Source organism: Ceratotherium simum, chromosome 29, assembly GCF_057802395.1.
Source record: "Ceratotherium simum simum isolate JZ-2026a chromosome 29, ASM5780239v1, whole genome shotgun sequence".
Classification (NCBI taxonomy): Eukaryota; Metazoa; Chordata; class Mammalia; order Perissodactyla; family Rhinocerotidae; genus Ceratotherium; species Ceratotherium simum.
Genome location: NC_141928.1, coordinates 23,763,859 through 23,780,214, shown reverse-complemented (window position 1 = coordinate 23,780,214; position 16,356 = coordinate 23,763,859). Strand labels below are relative to the sequence as shown.

The 16,356-nt window shown below is 41.8% G+C and overlaps 1 protein-coding gene across 4 annotated transcripts in view; it reads right to left on the bottom strand.

Moving 5' to 3' along the window:
• The window catches only part of SUSD1 (sushi domain containing 1), a 116,017-nt gene that overhangs the window by 4,270 nt on the left and 95,391 nt on the right, over window positions 1-16,356 (bottom strand). For all 4 annotated transcript variants that reach the window (XM_087419303.1, XM_087419305.1, XM_087419304.1 and 1 more), the window contains exons 13-15: window positions 14,181-14,277; window positions 10,540-10,798; window positions 7,096-7,135 (exon numbers count right to left, since the gene is read on the bottom strand). In XM_087419303.1, the coding sequence (XP_087275429.1) occupies window positions 7,096-7,135; window positions 10,540-10,798; window positions 14,181-14,277 (396 nt within the window). The remainder of the gene's footprint in view (window positions 1-7,095; window positions 7,136-10,539; window positions 10,799-14,180; window positions 14,278-16,356) is intronic.

The following is a 16,356-nucleotide window of genomic DNA, read 5'->3' as shown; positions in this document are numbered from 1 at the left end:
TCATCCAATCTACTCAGTATTCCTCCCAATTTTAATCATCCATGCTTTCTCTATATTTTTTCCTGTATGGTTTCATCCTCTATGGTATATTTTTAATCATTGATTGATGAAAACATTGAACTGAAGATGACTGTAGACAGTGACACGTGTCCTGCATATTCCTGGATTTGACATCAACTCGTTGAGAAGCAAGCTTCAAGTAGTCGTCCAGCCAGTTTCTAAGCTCATGCACAGCCGTCATTTCCCTACATTGTTCACAGGGCATTGTTAAGCGTTGGCTGAAGTCAAAGTACATTATGCCTCCTATATTTCCCTAACCAATTAGTGACTCTGTGCAAGAAGCAAGGAGAGAAATGTGACCTAATCTACTGACTGCTGGAAACTTCGGCTTCTTCCACCAGGTAGACACAGAGCCATCTCTCGACGATCTTGCCTGGCCTTGACTTCAAGCCATCATCTTCATCTACACTTTGCAAAATCTATCTCCTTTGTACAAAGTTCCATGTTCTTTGCTCATCCCCAGTCTTCCTACTTTTCTCTTCTTCATCAAGATTTCTCAAAGACCACGTGCAATGGTTCATCCCTCTTATTTGCAAACTGTATGAACCTGCTAGAATGTGCTTAATCCAGGTCAGAAGACTTTAATTTACATAGAGCAGTTAGCTCTTCTCTTGCTTTCAAATATCCCCTGACAAACCAGCAGGACAGAAGCAAAGTAGGAGCTGAGGAACCTTTCTCTTGACCATCTGGACATCATTCACCCTAAGCAGTGGGCCCGACTGTTCCTTACTCTAGACATAAGTATTGGAAAATCACCTTTATTTATTCTGCATAACATGACTTGGGTTTGGGCTCCAGGCATGATTCTTGCTGGTAGAACAGTTCCTGGTTATATGTCTTTTTGTCTACTTTGTATATGTACTCTGTGAAACTCTGAGTCAGTCCAATCAAGAGTGAAGCCAATCATGGTGTTGCCACACAGGCTTCTTGAGGGACTTTCCTCATTAATTCCTTACTGACCAAGTTCACAACTGGCCAATTTGAAGTACATTTTTTAGAGCTTTGCCATCCTCTGGTTACCCTCCCTTCCATGCTCTCATGCCATGAAATCATATTGACTTTTCTTCTGAATCACTTGTAGAATATTTTTCTAGAAACCCAAGTGAGTGAATCATGTGTTATAGCCCAGATTCTCAGTGACTCATTCCTGGAGAAAGTAAATCTTTCAGGCTTAAACTCCACCATTCTCTTCAGGGTGGCTCCCTGAACAGGTAGAGTGCTCAGGAAGAGTGATGGAGCTTCTCTGGGCTTATCTTTAACCCTTTCACTAATGAAAATATCACAGGTGCTCAAGAGCAAGTTAGAAAGGCCCTATTCCTACCCTCAGACTTTGAGACAGCTTGAGGACTTCCTATGGCTGTGGACATTTTCTCACGAATTTACATCAGCAAGGTCATTTCCTGAAAGTAACAATTCTGTTCTCCAAAAGGTACAAATAATTAGCACTGTGACTTTTATTTAGTGTGTTCAATTTCTCTTTGCTATCCTAGGGTCTCCTCACTTGAATTCCCTGCAGAGCAGGAGATGGCAAAGGATCAAAGTAGAAAACTAATTTAGAGATAAGTAAAGCCTAATGAATCAGCAACATTATTGAGTTCCTTTTCTATTGCAGCTAAACAAACCACCATAAACCTAGCAGCTGGCACCCATTTATCAGCTCCCAGTTCCGTGGGTCAGAAGTTCAGAAACATTGTAACTGGGTCCTCTGCTCAGGGTCTTAGAAGGCTGAAATTAAGGTGTCAGGTGAGCTGCATTTCCCTCTGGAGGCTCTGGGGAAGAATCTGCTTCCAAGCTCATTCCGGTTGTGGGGTAAATTCAGTTCCTTGCAGTTGTAGGACTGAGGTCCCCATCTTCTTACTGGGTGTCAGCCAGGGGCCGCTCAGCTCCTACAGGCTGCCTGCATCCCTGCCATGTGGTCCCCTCCATCTTCAAAGCCAGCAGGAGAAACCCTTATGTCAAATCCATCTCTCCCTTTGAATCTCCAGTTTCCCCTACTCCTGACCTCTAGACCAAGAGTTAAAGGGCTCATGTGATTAGGTCAGGTCCATCTGGATAATCTCTCTATTTGGGACCTTAATTACTCTTCAAATCCTTTCACAGCAACACCTAGAATAGCCTTTGAATGAATAACTGAGAGAAGAGGGGTATACACCAGGGGCCATAAATTTGTGAGGCCATCTTAGAATTCTGCCTACCACAATTATGAAGGTTTAAAATGAGTATGTGTGGGCCGGCCCCGTGGCTTAGTGGTTAAGTGTGTGCGCTCCGCTGCTGGTGGCCCGGGTTCGGATCCTGAGCACGCACCGACGCACTTGTCCGGCCACACTGAGGCCGCGTCCCACATACAGCAACTAGAAGGATGTGCAACTATGACATACAACTATCTACTGGCGTTTTGGGAAGAAAAAAAGGAGGAGGATTGGCAATAGATGTTAGCTCAGAGCCGGTCTTCCTCAGCAAAAAGAGGAGGATTAGCATGGATGTTAGCTCAGGGCTGATCTTCCTCACAAAAAAAAATAATAATAATAATAATAATAATAACAAAATGAGTATGTGTGTGTATGCGTATGTGTGGTATGTGTGTATACATAACATATATATACATATGCATATACATACATATATATAGCATACACATACTATATGTATTAACATACATATACATACATTTACATATACATGCAATTATGAAGGTTTAAAATGAGTGTGTGTGTATGTATATGTGTATGTATATGTGTGTGTATGTGTGTATATATAGCATATACATAATACACAGATACATACATATATATAGCATATACATACATATGCCTTCACCCTAGGCTTATATCTTGATGTAAATCTCCTCTGGCTTATTTAATGTGATAAGTATTACACCTACTTAGCTTCATTTTCACCACACTGTACTGCTGGTTCCCTGGTAATCATTCAACCCAACTCTATAAATTCTGATTAAGCACCTAACGTGTGCCAGGCACTGCTCCAGCTCTTCAAATGCTCTCCCTCAAGGGTATGAAGTCTAGTAAGAAAAGACAAGTGTAAGCATTGCTCTAAAGTATGGCAGAATGGCTACAGAGAGGGAGAGAGAGAGAGATCCTGGCCCGTGGAGCAAATAAAAAATGCTTCAGAGATGACGTGGCATTTGATTTTAACCTTGAAGAACAGGTGGAATTGTAATAAACAGAGATTATGTAATATTACAGAGATTGTAATAAACAGAGAGGAAGGGCATAGGGCAATCCAGGGGGAAGTGAGCAAGTAATCATACGAGCAAAGACAAGGAGAGAAAGCAAGGCCCACATCCAGAGAAGAGCTGGCACATCAGTTTGAATAGAGAATAATGAGAGATGCAATTAGAAGGGTATGTTGGTGTCAAACTGAGGCCTTGGAAACCAGACTAAAAAGTAATGGAGAACTATAGAAGAATCATCAGGGGAAATAATAAAATTAGTGCTGCGCTTTAGAAATATGAGTCAGGTGGTAGTGTGCAGGCTAGAATGAACAGGGAAACCCCGAACACTTGTGATGGGAGGTGAGAAAGGAGGCTTTGCCAGTTGTCCATGCTACAGATATAAAAGCCAATGCTCAGGGAGTGAACACAGAAATGAAAATCAGAGAGGTCTGCCCAAGGTGCAAAATCTGGGTAAAAGAGAAAGGAGTAGTCACTAATGACTCAGAGGTCTCATGTGTATGACTGAAGAATGTTTCCTGATTAGTTTATCATCACCTCACATATATCAAATGACCTTGCTTTATGACTCAAAAAAATCACACATTCATAGTATTTTGCGGCTGGAAGGGATCTCAGAGACCTCAGGAAGAGGCAATGGAGAACCAGCCAAGTTAAATACAATTTCAAAGACACTCGGCTGATTAGTAGCAGGCTCGGGCAAGGAAGCCCAGGCCTCTGCATTTCCCATCAAACCAACTGCTGGTTCCCTGGTAATCATTACAAAACTCTTTTAGGGGTAATTTGCAAAAGGTAAATAGCATAACTAGTCACTGGGCAAAGGCAAGAATGGGGCTGTTGTTTGGTAGAAGTGAACTGGAACAATTTCAAGACTAATTTGGATGCTCGTTCTCTCCAAATTACTTTCTGAAATGGCAGTTTCCAACATTTTTGCAAGAGATGAGTACACAACACAGGTAAATTTTGCACATAGATAGATATATAGAGAGAGAGAGAGCGAGAGATGCTAGAACTGCCTTCAGAATTTCAACATAACAGCGGGTTTTCTATTATCTCTAGAGCTTTCCAGTGGTTTGAACTCAAAGGTTGGAACTCCCTTTCAATGTTGGTTCTTAAGTTGAGGGGTGAGGGAGGCACCGCCAGGAGCCACTTAGATATTTCCAAAGGAAAATCCTCCTGTTAACTTAATCACAGGAGAATGACTGCAGCTGGCTCTTTGGCCATTTCTTCCACCAGTTTGAGTATTCACTAATCATACCAAACAGTTGCTGAAAGCAGTGGGTTCTGGAAGCTATTGTTTCTGTGCCTGGCCAGGATGCTTGCATTTCTCCATTCTTCTGATAAACACTCCTCTTTTCCTTGTGGGAAATCCATTCCCATCCTTAAAGCTTTAGAGAATGGACTGGCAGAAAAATTTCCAAAGGTTGGAATGTGTGGTTGTTTCTTGTGGGCTTCGTTAAACTCCAAGAAAGGGAGCTGAGCCTATCTCCACGCAGAAATGTAACAGCACACATCTTTGTTAAGAGAGGCCCTCACTTACTATGCTAAGTGAAATGAGTCAGACAGAGAAAGACAAATATTATATGATCTCACTTATATGTGGAATCTACAAAGCTGAACGGATAGAAATAGAGAGTAGAATGGTGGTTACCAGGGGCTGAGGGGTAGGGGAAATGGGGAGATGTTGGTCAAAGGGTACAAACTTCCAGTTATAGGATAACTAAGTTCTGGGGATGTAACATACAGCATGGTGACTATAGTTAACAATATTGTATTGTCTACTTGAAAGTTGCTAGGAGAGTAGATCTTAAACGTTCTCACACACAAAACAATATATATTTATATATGGTAATTATGTGAGGTGATGGAAGTGTTAACTAACCTTATTGTGGTAACCATTTTGCAATATATATGTGTAACAAATCATCACATTGTACACCTTAAACTCACACAATGTTATATGTAGATTATATCTCAAGAAAGCTGAAAAAAAAGAGAAAGAGAGAGAGAGGCCCTCGTTGACTGGCAATCGCAATCCAAGATGGCTGATGGTCAGGTAACAGGCCTTGCTCGGTTGGAAAGCCATGTCTTCTACCCTTGTTAAAGTTGATGTGAGTAGAGATTAAAAGATGGAAAATAAGATTAGGGGATAAGCAGACAAATGAAGGAAGCCTAATTCCCTGGGTCCCTCCCAAACATTTCCTGCTATGTACCCTCTATTGACAGAGTGACAAATCCCCCATTGTAAAGCGCTGTCCACTGGAATCTTCCTGGAAGCAGGGTTATGTGGGTGCTTCCTCACCATCCCAGCCTATTGTTTTATGCTGCTCTGAGGTAAAGGGCAGGATGTAAGGGGTTAAACTGATATTTGGGCTAAGAGCAGAATTCCTCAGGCTGTTGCTAGGATTCCTAAACCACAAGGAAAAGGTCCAGATTCAAAGGTCATAAACTTGACAAGATTTGTGGTATTAGCTACAAACTAACGGAATTCCTGGGAATCAAATCCACTGGCTGGCTGCCTGCTGGTTTAAAGAAATGTACTGCCAGGGAAATCCCAGCCTGGCAAACAAGGACCTGTGATTGCTCAATCCCTAAAGCAATTCCCCCACCCGGATACCGGACAACTGCCTGTGAGAAGCAGAAGGTTTAAGCTGTGTGGCACTCAGCAGAGATCCTTCTCGCTGCATCTCTTAGGTGCGGCTTTGGAGGAAATGAACAAGTGTACTCTCTCATCAGACAGAGCCCAAGGCAGCCAAACTGACTGACCAAGTGACCCATTCTGCTGCCAGAGCAGAAGACACTTGCTTTTCCCATCCAGCAGGACGTGGTCATTGTTATGGGCTCCCTGACCACTACACAGCACTTTATCTTTTCCTCCTTTCTAAATCAAAGTACTTCTTGTGGTTTCCCAGTTTTCTCTTTCATATTATATACTGTGGTTTGAGAATGGTTAAATTTGCCATTTCATCACAGATTGCTGAACGGATCATGAGAAACATGTCTGGATTTGATCAAGAGGAGTGGATCATTCCAGGAATCCTGGTCTTGGAGCTGGATGCAGTAACAGACCCACTTTCGAGTTGTCTTCCACTAGGGTTCCATTTTTGGTTGTACGGAGGATAATTCCACTTTCTTAATGGAGGGTGTTTTTCTTAATAGTATCTGTGTGTATGTGTGCACATGCTCAGCAGCCAAATGGTTGAAAGTAGTGGACTGTTGTAGCTTTTTGTTTTGATCTGCCAACATGTTTTTCTATGCCTCTCTTCCTGATGGGGGTCATGTCCCCCTCTCACTGCAACCCTGGTGGGGTTGTCAATCACACTGATCTGCCCCCAATCAGCCATACGAGTAAGCCCAAAACCCAAGGCATGCGGATCATAGTACCCCATCTCCTATTAACAGTGATTCATCCAACGGATAGTCACTTAACCTAGGAGAAAAGATTCTTTCCCTGAATTGAAAAACTTTCTGTTTCCACTGAAGTTGCTGAGCTGGGGCAGTTGGTGCCCATCTTTCCCCATCACATGGGCTACAGTAGAAGAAAATGAGGCCAACTCACACTTAGAAACAGAGAGCAAAGACAAGAGACAGAAAGGGAGAGTTCCACTCATGGTGTCGAGTCCCAGGTCCCCAGTTCCTGGAGTCCTGATGATGTTGCTCTGGTTCTGATCACATAAGCTCCCACCCCCTCATATTTTTAGCTATGGCTTTTTGCTTAAGCTAGTATGAGATGGGTTTCTGTCACCTGTGACAATTTAAAAAGAAATCTCATTAACATACACTTGATGCCACAGATTGGACAGAGGAGAAATAGGGCAGCATTCTTAGGCAGAAAATGGTTTTACCTTTCACCTGAGCCCAAACTGCACAGGAGTATCTTCTCATCTGCAAAGGAAAACACAGCAACACATTTAATAGGTGGCACATGATGTCAGTTTAAATAATACACTTTAGCCCTCCAAGTTTCAGGGTTTTACCACTTAATTTGGACTAGATCTTTAAAGTCTCATCTAGCTCTAACATCTTATAACTTACCCATATGATCAATCACCAAGTGTTCAAGGGACTGGCATGGGTAGCAGGGACAGAAGTGACCCTAGGGATCAATTCTGTAGCTTTCCAATAGATCTCAGAAAGCATACACTGCAGGTAAACAACAGAAATGGCAATAAGTTTCATTCCCTTTGCCAGCTCCAAGCCACTGGCATTGACTGCCTGGAGAACTATGTTGAAAAGGATTCTGAGGTCACATCTAGGTTCAGCAATAAGCAGTGATGCATGTTATAGGCAAGGTTATGAGAAGTCCTGGTCTATAATAACACTTCACCTATTAGATGATATTTACCCATAAACCTCAGTTACCCAAAATGTAGCCAAGAACCAGGAAGAGAAGAAAAAGAATATGTATGAAAGCTCATCCATGGTAGAAGGGACCCACAAACTCATTGAAGTGAAATAACTTTTCTTCTTCTCCCCCACTGTTATCATATGCATATTTGTCTGCTAAGAATGCTGAGATAACTGTCTATGATAAAACTCAGCAAAATATTCCCCCGAGGAAACTGAATAGCAGGGGTTAGAAAAAGATCCCTCCAACTTCAATAGGAGAGTCTCTTTCAAGTAACAACCTTGGGCATTCTGGTTTTATTTTATTAAAAATTTTAAAAACATATTTAAATTAAAAATTCTGGGAAAAGCTTAAAATGGCCATAAGGGTTTGAATGTGACTACATTTTTCCTTGATGCTAAGTGCATCAAGTACATTTAATGGAAAGTAATACGCAAGAATAACCAGTGAAGGACATATTTCAAGACATTGGAGAAGAAAGGGGCCCTCAAATAACAAGGCAGGTACCAAGGAACTAAGTGTATGAAATGAGAGACATTGGCAGGGCCAGGTGAAGAAGGGAGCCCATTAAAATGGAGTGCCTTGATCAGATTTGCATTTTATAAAACTCATTCTGGCAGTAGTATGGAGCAAAGAGACAGGCAGAATAAGAGACAGGAAGATGAATTAAAAAATCGATGTTCAGCCAAGAGATGTCAAAGGCTAAACAGTGCTAATGAAGAAGGAGAGGAAAGGTTGATTTTAAACAGCATCAAGGTGATAGAATTGACACAGTTTGATGATGGACTAGACAAGAAGATAAGAAAAAGGGAGGATACAAGAATTATTCCTAGATTTCTGTCTTAGCAACTGGGAGCATGATGGTGCTATTGATTGGGACAGATACACAGAAGGAATAGCAAAAAAGCACAATGAGAGAATTGGAAAATTCACACTTCCTAATTTCAAATTTTACTACAAAACTACAGTAATCAAAACAGTGTGGTACTGGAATAAAGACAGACATATAGACCAATGGAATAGAATACAGAGCCCAGAAATAAACACTTGCATATATGGTCAAATGATTTTTGACAAGGGTGCCAAAACCATTCAATAGGGAAAGGAAATCTTCTCAACATGTGGTGCTGGGAAAACTGGATATCACATGCAAATGAATGAAGTGGGACCCTTACCTAACACCATATACAAAAATTAACTCAAATGGATTAAACCTAAATATAAGACCTAAAGAAAACATAGAGGAAAAGCTTCATGAAATTGGATTTGGCAATGGTTTCTTGGATATGACACTAAAGGTACAGGCAACAAAAGCAAAAATTGACAAATTGGACTTCATCAAATTAAGAACTTCTGTACACCAAAAGACGCTTCAACAGAATAAAAAGGCAACCTACAGAATGGGAAACAATATTTGCAAATTGCATATCTCATTAGGGATTAATATCCAGAATATATGGAGAACTCCTAAAACTCAACAAAGAAATAAATAATGCAAAAATGGGCAAAGGACTTGAATAACCATTTCTCCAAAGAATATATATAGATTGTCAACAGCACATGAAAAGATGCTCGATATCACTAATCAACAGGGAAATGCAAACCAAAACCACAATTAGATACCACCTCACATCCATTAGGATGGTCATTTTAAAAACAGAAAACAGCAAGTATTGGAGAAGACGTGAAGAAAATGGAACAGTTATGCACTGTTAGTGGGAATGTAAAATGAGGCAGCTGCTATGGAAAACACTATGGCAGTTCTTTAAAAAAATTAAAAATGGAATTACCATATGATCCAACAATTCTACTTTTGGGTACATACCCCCAAAAAATTGAAAGCAGAGACGCAAAGAGATATTTGTACACCCATGTTCATAGCAGCATTATTTGCAATAGCCAAAAGACAGAAGCAACCCAAGCGTCCATCCACAGATGAATGGATAAAGAAAATGTGGTATATACATACAATGGAATATTATTCAGCCTTAAAAAGGAAGGAAATTCTGACACATGCTACAACACAGATGAACCTTGAGGACATCGTGCTAAATGAAATAGGACAATCACAAAAATACAAATACCATATGATTCTGCTTACATGAGGGAACTAATGTAGTCAAATTCAGAGAGACAGAAAATAGAAAGGTAGTTGCCAGGGGTTGTTAGGGGGAGGAGGAATGGGCAGTTGTTTAATGGCTATAGAGTTTCAGTTTTACAAAATGAAAAGAGTTCTGGGGATTGGTTGCATAACAGTGTAAATGTACTTAACGCTACTAAACTGTACACTTAAAAATTGTGGGTTTTTTTACACCAAACGTCTCCTAGGGCGACCGTCACAGTGGTTCTTCCAGAAGACCTTCCATCCCTGACTGACTGATCCAGCTCTTGCTGTTCTGTCTGTCCAGCTCATTATATTTATTCATCATGTAATGAATATACAGTTCTACGTTTCATGGAAGAACCACTTCCGGAAGAAACAGCCTTTCTAAAGCCAGGGGAGAGGACAGTAGGGCCTATGCCGAAGGAAGTGATGGAAACAGAAAATAAGGCAATGCTGAGCTTAATCTGCCCCTCCTCCCTACTTCTGGGAGAATGAGGAGAGTCAGCAGCCTGGCAGGAGTACAGGGAAGTGACAGAGCAATCTAGATGTTCCTCTCCAACCCAGGCTTCAGCAGTGCAATAGGATGAGGTCATTCACCAGGCTTAAGAGGAAGAACCGAAACCAGGTCAGTCCAAATGCAGATCCAACCAGGTCCCCCAGGAAGTTCAGACTGTCTACCATCCATAAAGGTTTCACCTGCCCATCCTTTATAAAGGCAAAGTATTCAATACATTTTTATGGTTATATCTCAAATACTGGGAAAATAAATGTTCAAACATTTAAATTTCATGGGAAGAAGAAAATATAGAATTAACAAGAGCTTTTAAAGAAACATACCTTATTCCATTCACTTGTGATTCGTAATATAATGCAGTAATCATTGCCTGTTTTCAAGGGGGCATTATAGTATTTCCCGTAGTACAGCCTGTCTCCAATAGCTATCTCCATGGCATCATCTGGAACATCTTTGGCCAGTAGTTCTGCAGCCACATATCCATTAGCATCAGAAGCATTGCTGAAGAACGAGGTAGCCCCTTCAGAATCACAAGAAAATGTGCTTTGGAAGGCCAGAGGAAGCACTATCACCTGATATGAACTGGAAGAAAAAAGAAAAATGTCTATTTGACTCTTGCTTGGGGTATTCATTCATTCATTTATTCATATTTATTGAGCACCTGCTATAAGATAAGCACTTTTCTCAGCACTGAAAATATAACATTGGACAAGAAAAAGTCCTCGCCCACATGGGATTTACAGTCTGACAGCTTTAAAAGTCATGGAGCTGCAGTTTTAACCTACAGTGTCAATGCCAGATGACACTGGGCAGGGAATCTCTTCAAGTTGTGGCTGCAGATGGATGCCAAGTACATCCTCTTCATCTGGGAGAAGTTGTTGCGTGTATCACTGCCCTGCGTGTACAAGTCATCAAGTTGATCTAATCAGTGATTTTCACTTGGGCAAATAAACCCCAGCTGTGGAAAGGGCTTAACAGTCACATGGAGGCTGACTGCCTACAGGAGTTAATGTACTAAGCCTGCAAAAAGGCTCCAGAAGATCACATGGCAACCTAAAACAGAACTCATGTGACTTACACTCCCTCCAGTTCACAGACTGATACCAAAGTTCATGTGCGATAAATGAGAAGAAAGGGGTGTAAAGTCACCATGAGTCAACCTAGTCTGACAATATCCTGAAACAGCCAGAAAGGCAAAATGTCATAATGCACATTGTGACCCTGTTCCCTAAATGTGGACATAAAAAGACACCAGCATTCGAGTGTCGTTGTATCATGTGTTTTATTATTATTTATCCCACCAAACAGAAAACCTGTCCATGAAGGGAAGTGTAAGAATAAAAATGCACTGAAGACACATGTGTGTGGTGATGGGTTGTAGTTAGTATTTGGGTGGTGAACCTGATGTAATCTCTGCAGAAATAGAAGTATAATGATGTACACCTGAAATTTATACAATGTTATAAACCAATGTTACCACAATAAAAAATAATAAATAAAAAAAATGCACTGAGGAAGAATCATGCCCTCCTTTTTATTCCCATCTACTTATCACTTATCTCCTGCCTCGAGGACAGAAGTGTTTGAACGTCTGCTTTCTCTTCAGGCCTGAGAGCAGGGATTTAGATGATTTTCTTTGAAATCCTTGCACAGTTCTTTGGCTAAGGTTGACTCCCCACTCATGTTTCTTGAGTTGAAATTTCAATAAAGAGGAAAAACATGCATCAGCACCAAATATGATTAGGGTAATTTCCAAAACTCAGGAGGCCACGTGATTCTACTTCACCAGTCAATACACTCTTCCTGCTCCACATTCCTATAGCCCCATCTCCTACTTCCTGAGGGCTCCTGAGTCACTAGGTTAAGAAAAAGGAGCCCTCCCCAACAGCAGCTGTTGGATTTGGAAAGTATCGACCCAAGAGGCTCCCAAAATTCCTAGGTGTCCTCAGGGCCCTGATTTCCACAAAGTCTGGGTTCACTCTCAGCAAAGGGCTTTCTACAAAAGGGACAAAGTAAAGCCTGCAGGGCGCTGAGTTGTCACCGCCACCACCAGTAAACATTTACTAAGCCTCCACTGCCTACAAGGGAACACCTAAAACAGCAAACTTTCCTGGGGACTTGAAGACACCCCTACGAATCAGAGCCACAGGTAAGAAAGTAAATGTTGCAGCAGCTCCATGCTGTCCATAAGCGCATCTTCAAATTCCTCTCGTCTTTCCACGTAGGTGGTGGTGTTCAAATGCAAGTTCAAGGTTCACCTGAACTCATTTGGCTCTGTACATGCCCACTAGAGGCACCATTCACGGGGCATAAAGCAGTCTCTCCAATAGCATTATAATCATCATAATCACCTGAGTTGTTTGATAATCATACCAATTCCCAGCCCCTATCGCACACCTACTGAATCAAAATCTCCATGAGTAGAGTCTGAGAATTTCTACTGCTGATAAAGATTCCTATAATCTGGCAAGTATAGGAGACACTAGCATGAAGAGAGCCCAGGAACAGGCGGCATCACCCACCGAGATCACCAAGCTAAGGAAGGGAGCCTTGGTCCCAGAGCACCTGCTCCACCGTGTGCCCCCTAACAATGCACAAAGCAGATTCAGGCCCGTCTCACACACCGGGAGGCTGCTATCCTCAGCTGAAACCAGGTAGACAGGCTGAGGACACGGCCCCACTCACCTGATGGTAATTAGCCCTGATGACGTCAGGGAAGCAGTTGTGGCTGTTTAGAACATGACTGTTCTGGAAGGACAACTCCCCTTTTTCTCATCACCACCCTCCCTTGAATGACTCACTGATCTCCACTTCCTGTTTTGGAGGCACTGGCCGGCACATAACCACAAGGATAGATTGTCATTGGCTTTTCTTTCTGCCTGACGTAATTATTTGGCCTAAATATCACATTTGCTCTTGCAAATTCTCTCAGGCAGTGATATCACAACTTCTGCTCTCTTTATAGCAACAGAATTACAATGCCTTCCAGTAACTTGTCAGGAATCAAGAAATAGAACAATTTAGGCAATATCCACGCCTGGAAAGACTTCTGAACTTTTACTGAATTTAAACTAATGGAAAGGCAGGCAAAGCCTAAGTTTCATTCTAAATGGACATACAAATAATATCTCCAGACTTTCTTTTTTATAATTTTATAATATCTCACATTTATTTTTACGTTGATTGTACTGAAGGGTCATTAGACTGAAGGGTCAAGAGAGACCTAAGGCAATGTAGGTTAAGTCAAGGATGTCAAGGTTATTGTCATCTCCTTGACTTATTCCTGTGAGCAAGTTTTTCATCTCTCCAGGTGAACCTCAATCTTCCTCTCTAAAAAAGGGAATAATTCTGCTTTCATAATCCTACCATGACCTTTGTAAATAAAATGCTTAATTGAACACTATGTAGTCCACCAACTGAGGTAAATTAATTCCATCTAATACCATCTAGAATCCCAGGAGCAGTCATTAACTACGTAGTGTCTACGTAGTCAATATGTGAATGAATTAAAAGAATTATCCAAATGACCCTGTCAGAAACCACTACAAACATCCCAAGATCATCCTTAAATAAGAGATAATATGCTCTGTCTTTGGTAAATGAAATGATGCTCCTGATTCACCATCACTATGATGTACATGGAGATGTGAGTGCAAAGAATAACACTTGACACGTCATAGACACTCAACCAATGCTCCAATGAAATGGATTCAATTTTTTTAGCTAAGCTGCCCAAACGCTTGTCTCTGGTCCCTTAGAAGTCTCTCTACTTGCTTAGGAGGGTGCTGTTTGGAATTAAAGGCTCAGTCTGTGCTCAAAGAAACAAAAAAAGAGGACCTGACTGCATTGCCCCAAGTACTCAGGTAGAGTCACCTAAATGAAGTCTCCTCCTCACTCAAACCAAAGTTTCCAAAACACTCCAAGGGGATCACAGGGCAACCACGGGAAAGGGGCCACTACTAACCTGATGGGTCCATTTCTCTCCTTGGCTTTCCTCAGTCTCAGGCGTGGTAGAAGCCCTCCATGCACTGTGAAAAAGTCTACTTCTGGAAGGGGAGGCTCTGAAAACATGTTGAAAAGAAGAAAAGGGTACGATCAGAACAAGTAAAAGCACGAAGCAAGTGGTCCTTGTGGGGCCATCAAAAGGAAAATTTTAATGTAGGAAGTGATGAGCATATTCTGACACATGCTACAACATGGAAGAATCTTGAAAACACTATGCGAAGTGAAATAAGCCAGACACACAAGGACAAAGATTGTATGATTCCACTCATATGAAACAACTAGAACAGGCAAATTCAGAGATAGAAGTAGATTAGAGGTTGCCAAGGATTGAGGGGGTGGGAAGGGAGTGGGGAGGTATTGCTTAATGGTCAACAGAGTTTCTGTTTGGGGTGACAAAAACATTTTAGAAATAGACAGTGGAGATGATTTACAACACTGTGAATGTACTTAATGCCAATAAACTGTGTAATGAAAAATGGTGAAAATGGTACATTTTATGTTCTATACATTTTGCCACAATAAAAAATTTTTTTTATAAAAAGAAGAAGAAGTGATACCCCAGCACTGACAGAGGGTAGATGCTGTGGGCATTACAGTTTACTTGGTGGATAGGGTCCTATTTGGTGGGGAAGACCAGCATATCATTCCAGATCCTTTATAATCACACAGCTCTCTGTCTTTATTTTGTTCTCCCCAGAAACCAGGTTTCCCAAATAGATTTTCCGCTGGGAGGAAAATATACTAATTGGCTGACACCAGTGTTCTAGCATCTAACCGGTAGTTACATTCATGGTATAAAGGCACCAGCTGCTTTCAGCCTTATGGCAATACACCTGCCTTAGATGCACTGGGCACTAACCAAACGCACTATACATGTCCTGTATATGTCTCATCTCATTTAATCTTCTCACAATGCTATCAAGCTGTGAGCTTTATGGAGACAATCAGTTTCTCCCTCTCTTAGCGTTCCTACATTGGCCCAAGCGATAGCAACTTTCCTTTCCAAACCATTAGGAAAAGAGCTTCCACCTGTCTTTCTACGCCTCTGATTTGTGAGACAGCTAGAGTTTGGATGATGTTCCCACGTGGTTTCACCCTATTTTTTTTTCCTTTTTTTTGCAGGGTAGGGGGCAGCCTGCACGCAGGACAGGTGTTTCTCTTCCTGCTCCTGTTCTGCACGCACTAGGCAAGCCTGAGTCAAGGCAAGTCTGAAGCCAGGGCTACATTTGCCCTATAGATTCAATTTACCCATAGGTGGGGTCCAAAATTTAGATGTGGGAGGAAGTTCCAGGAAGCTTCAGACCCAAAGGTCTTGGCCTCAGACCCAAGCCAGTTTTATTGACAATAAAACTCATCATTTGATCCCTATCTTACTCTTGTTTATATTGAGAAAATAGCTTTGGGGTAGAAATCCTCAGTCCAAATGATAATAAAAACTTAGGCCTGCCTAGATAGTTTTTAAAGCTCTGTAAATGTGTTATTCATACACGCCCAGGCAACACACATTTATTAGCCACATCTATGCACCAGGCACCATACAAGGCTGAGAGAGACAGTCATGAAAGACAATTTCTTCTTTCCAGGAGCTCAGAGTCTAATAGTGGAGACAGTTTTGTAAACACGCAGAGCTTAGAGCTATGATAAATTGATACACAGGGTGTTGTGGGAGTGCAGAGGAAGAACAGCTGACCAAGGGCAGGCGGTAAACCCATCAAATTCAGAAACAGGTATATGCAGGGGCAGGAGGTAGAGGAGAGAGCGGGCAGAGACAGAACTACAAGTAGTTCAGTATGGTCGAAACATTGAGTCCCAGTGGGTAGAGGCAGGCAATCAAGTGAGAGGTGGGGTTACGTAAGGTCAGCTCTGAGGTCCTGGAAATAATGAGAAGTCATTTGAAGATTCTTAGCAGATGAGGATTTTAGAAATACATCTTAGGGACAGCCCGGTGGCGCAGCGGTTAAGTGCGCGCGCTCTGCTTCGGTGGCCCGAGGGTTCGCAGGTTCAGATCCTCGGCGCCACGGACGCACCGCTTGTCAGGCCATGCTGTGACGGCGTCCCATATAAAGTAGAGGAAGATGGGCACAGATGTTAGCCCAGGGCCAGTCTTCCTCAGCAAAAAGAGGAGGATTGGCATC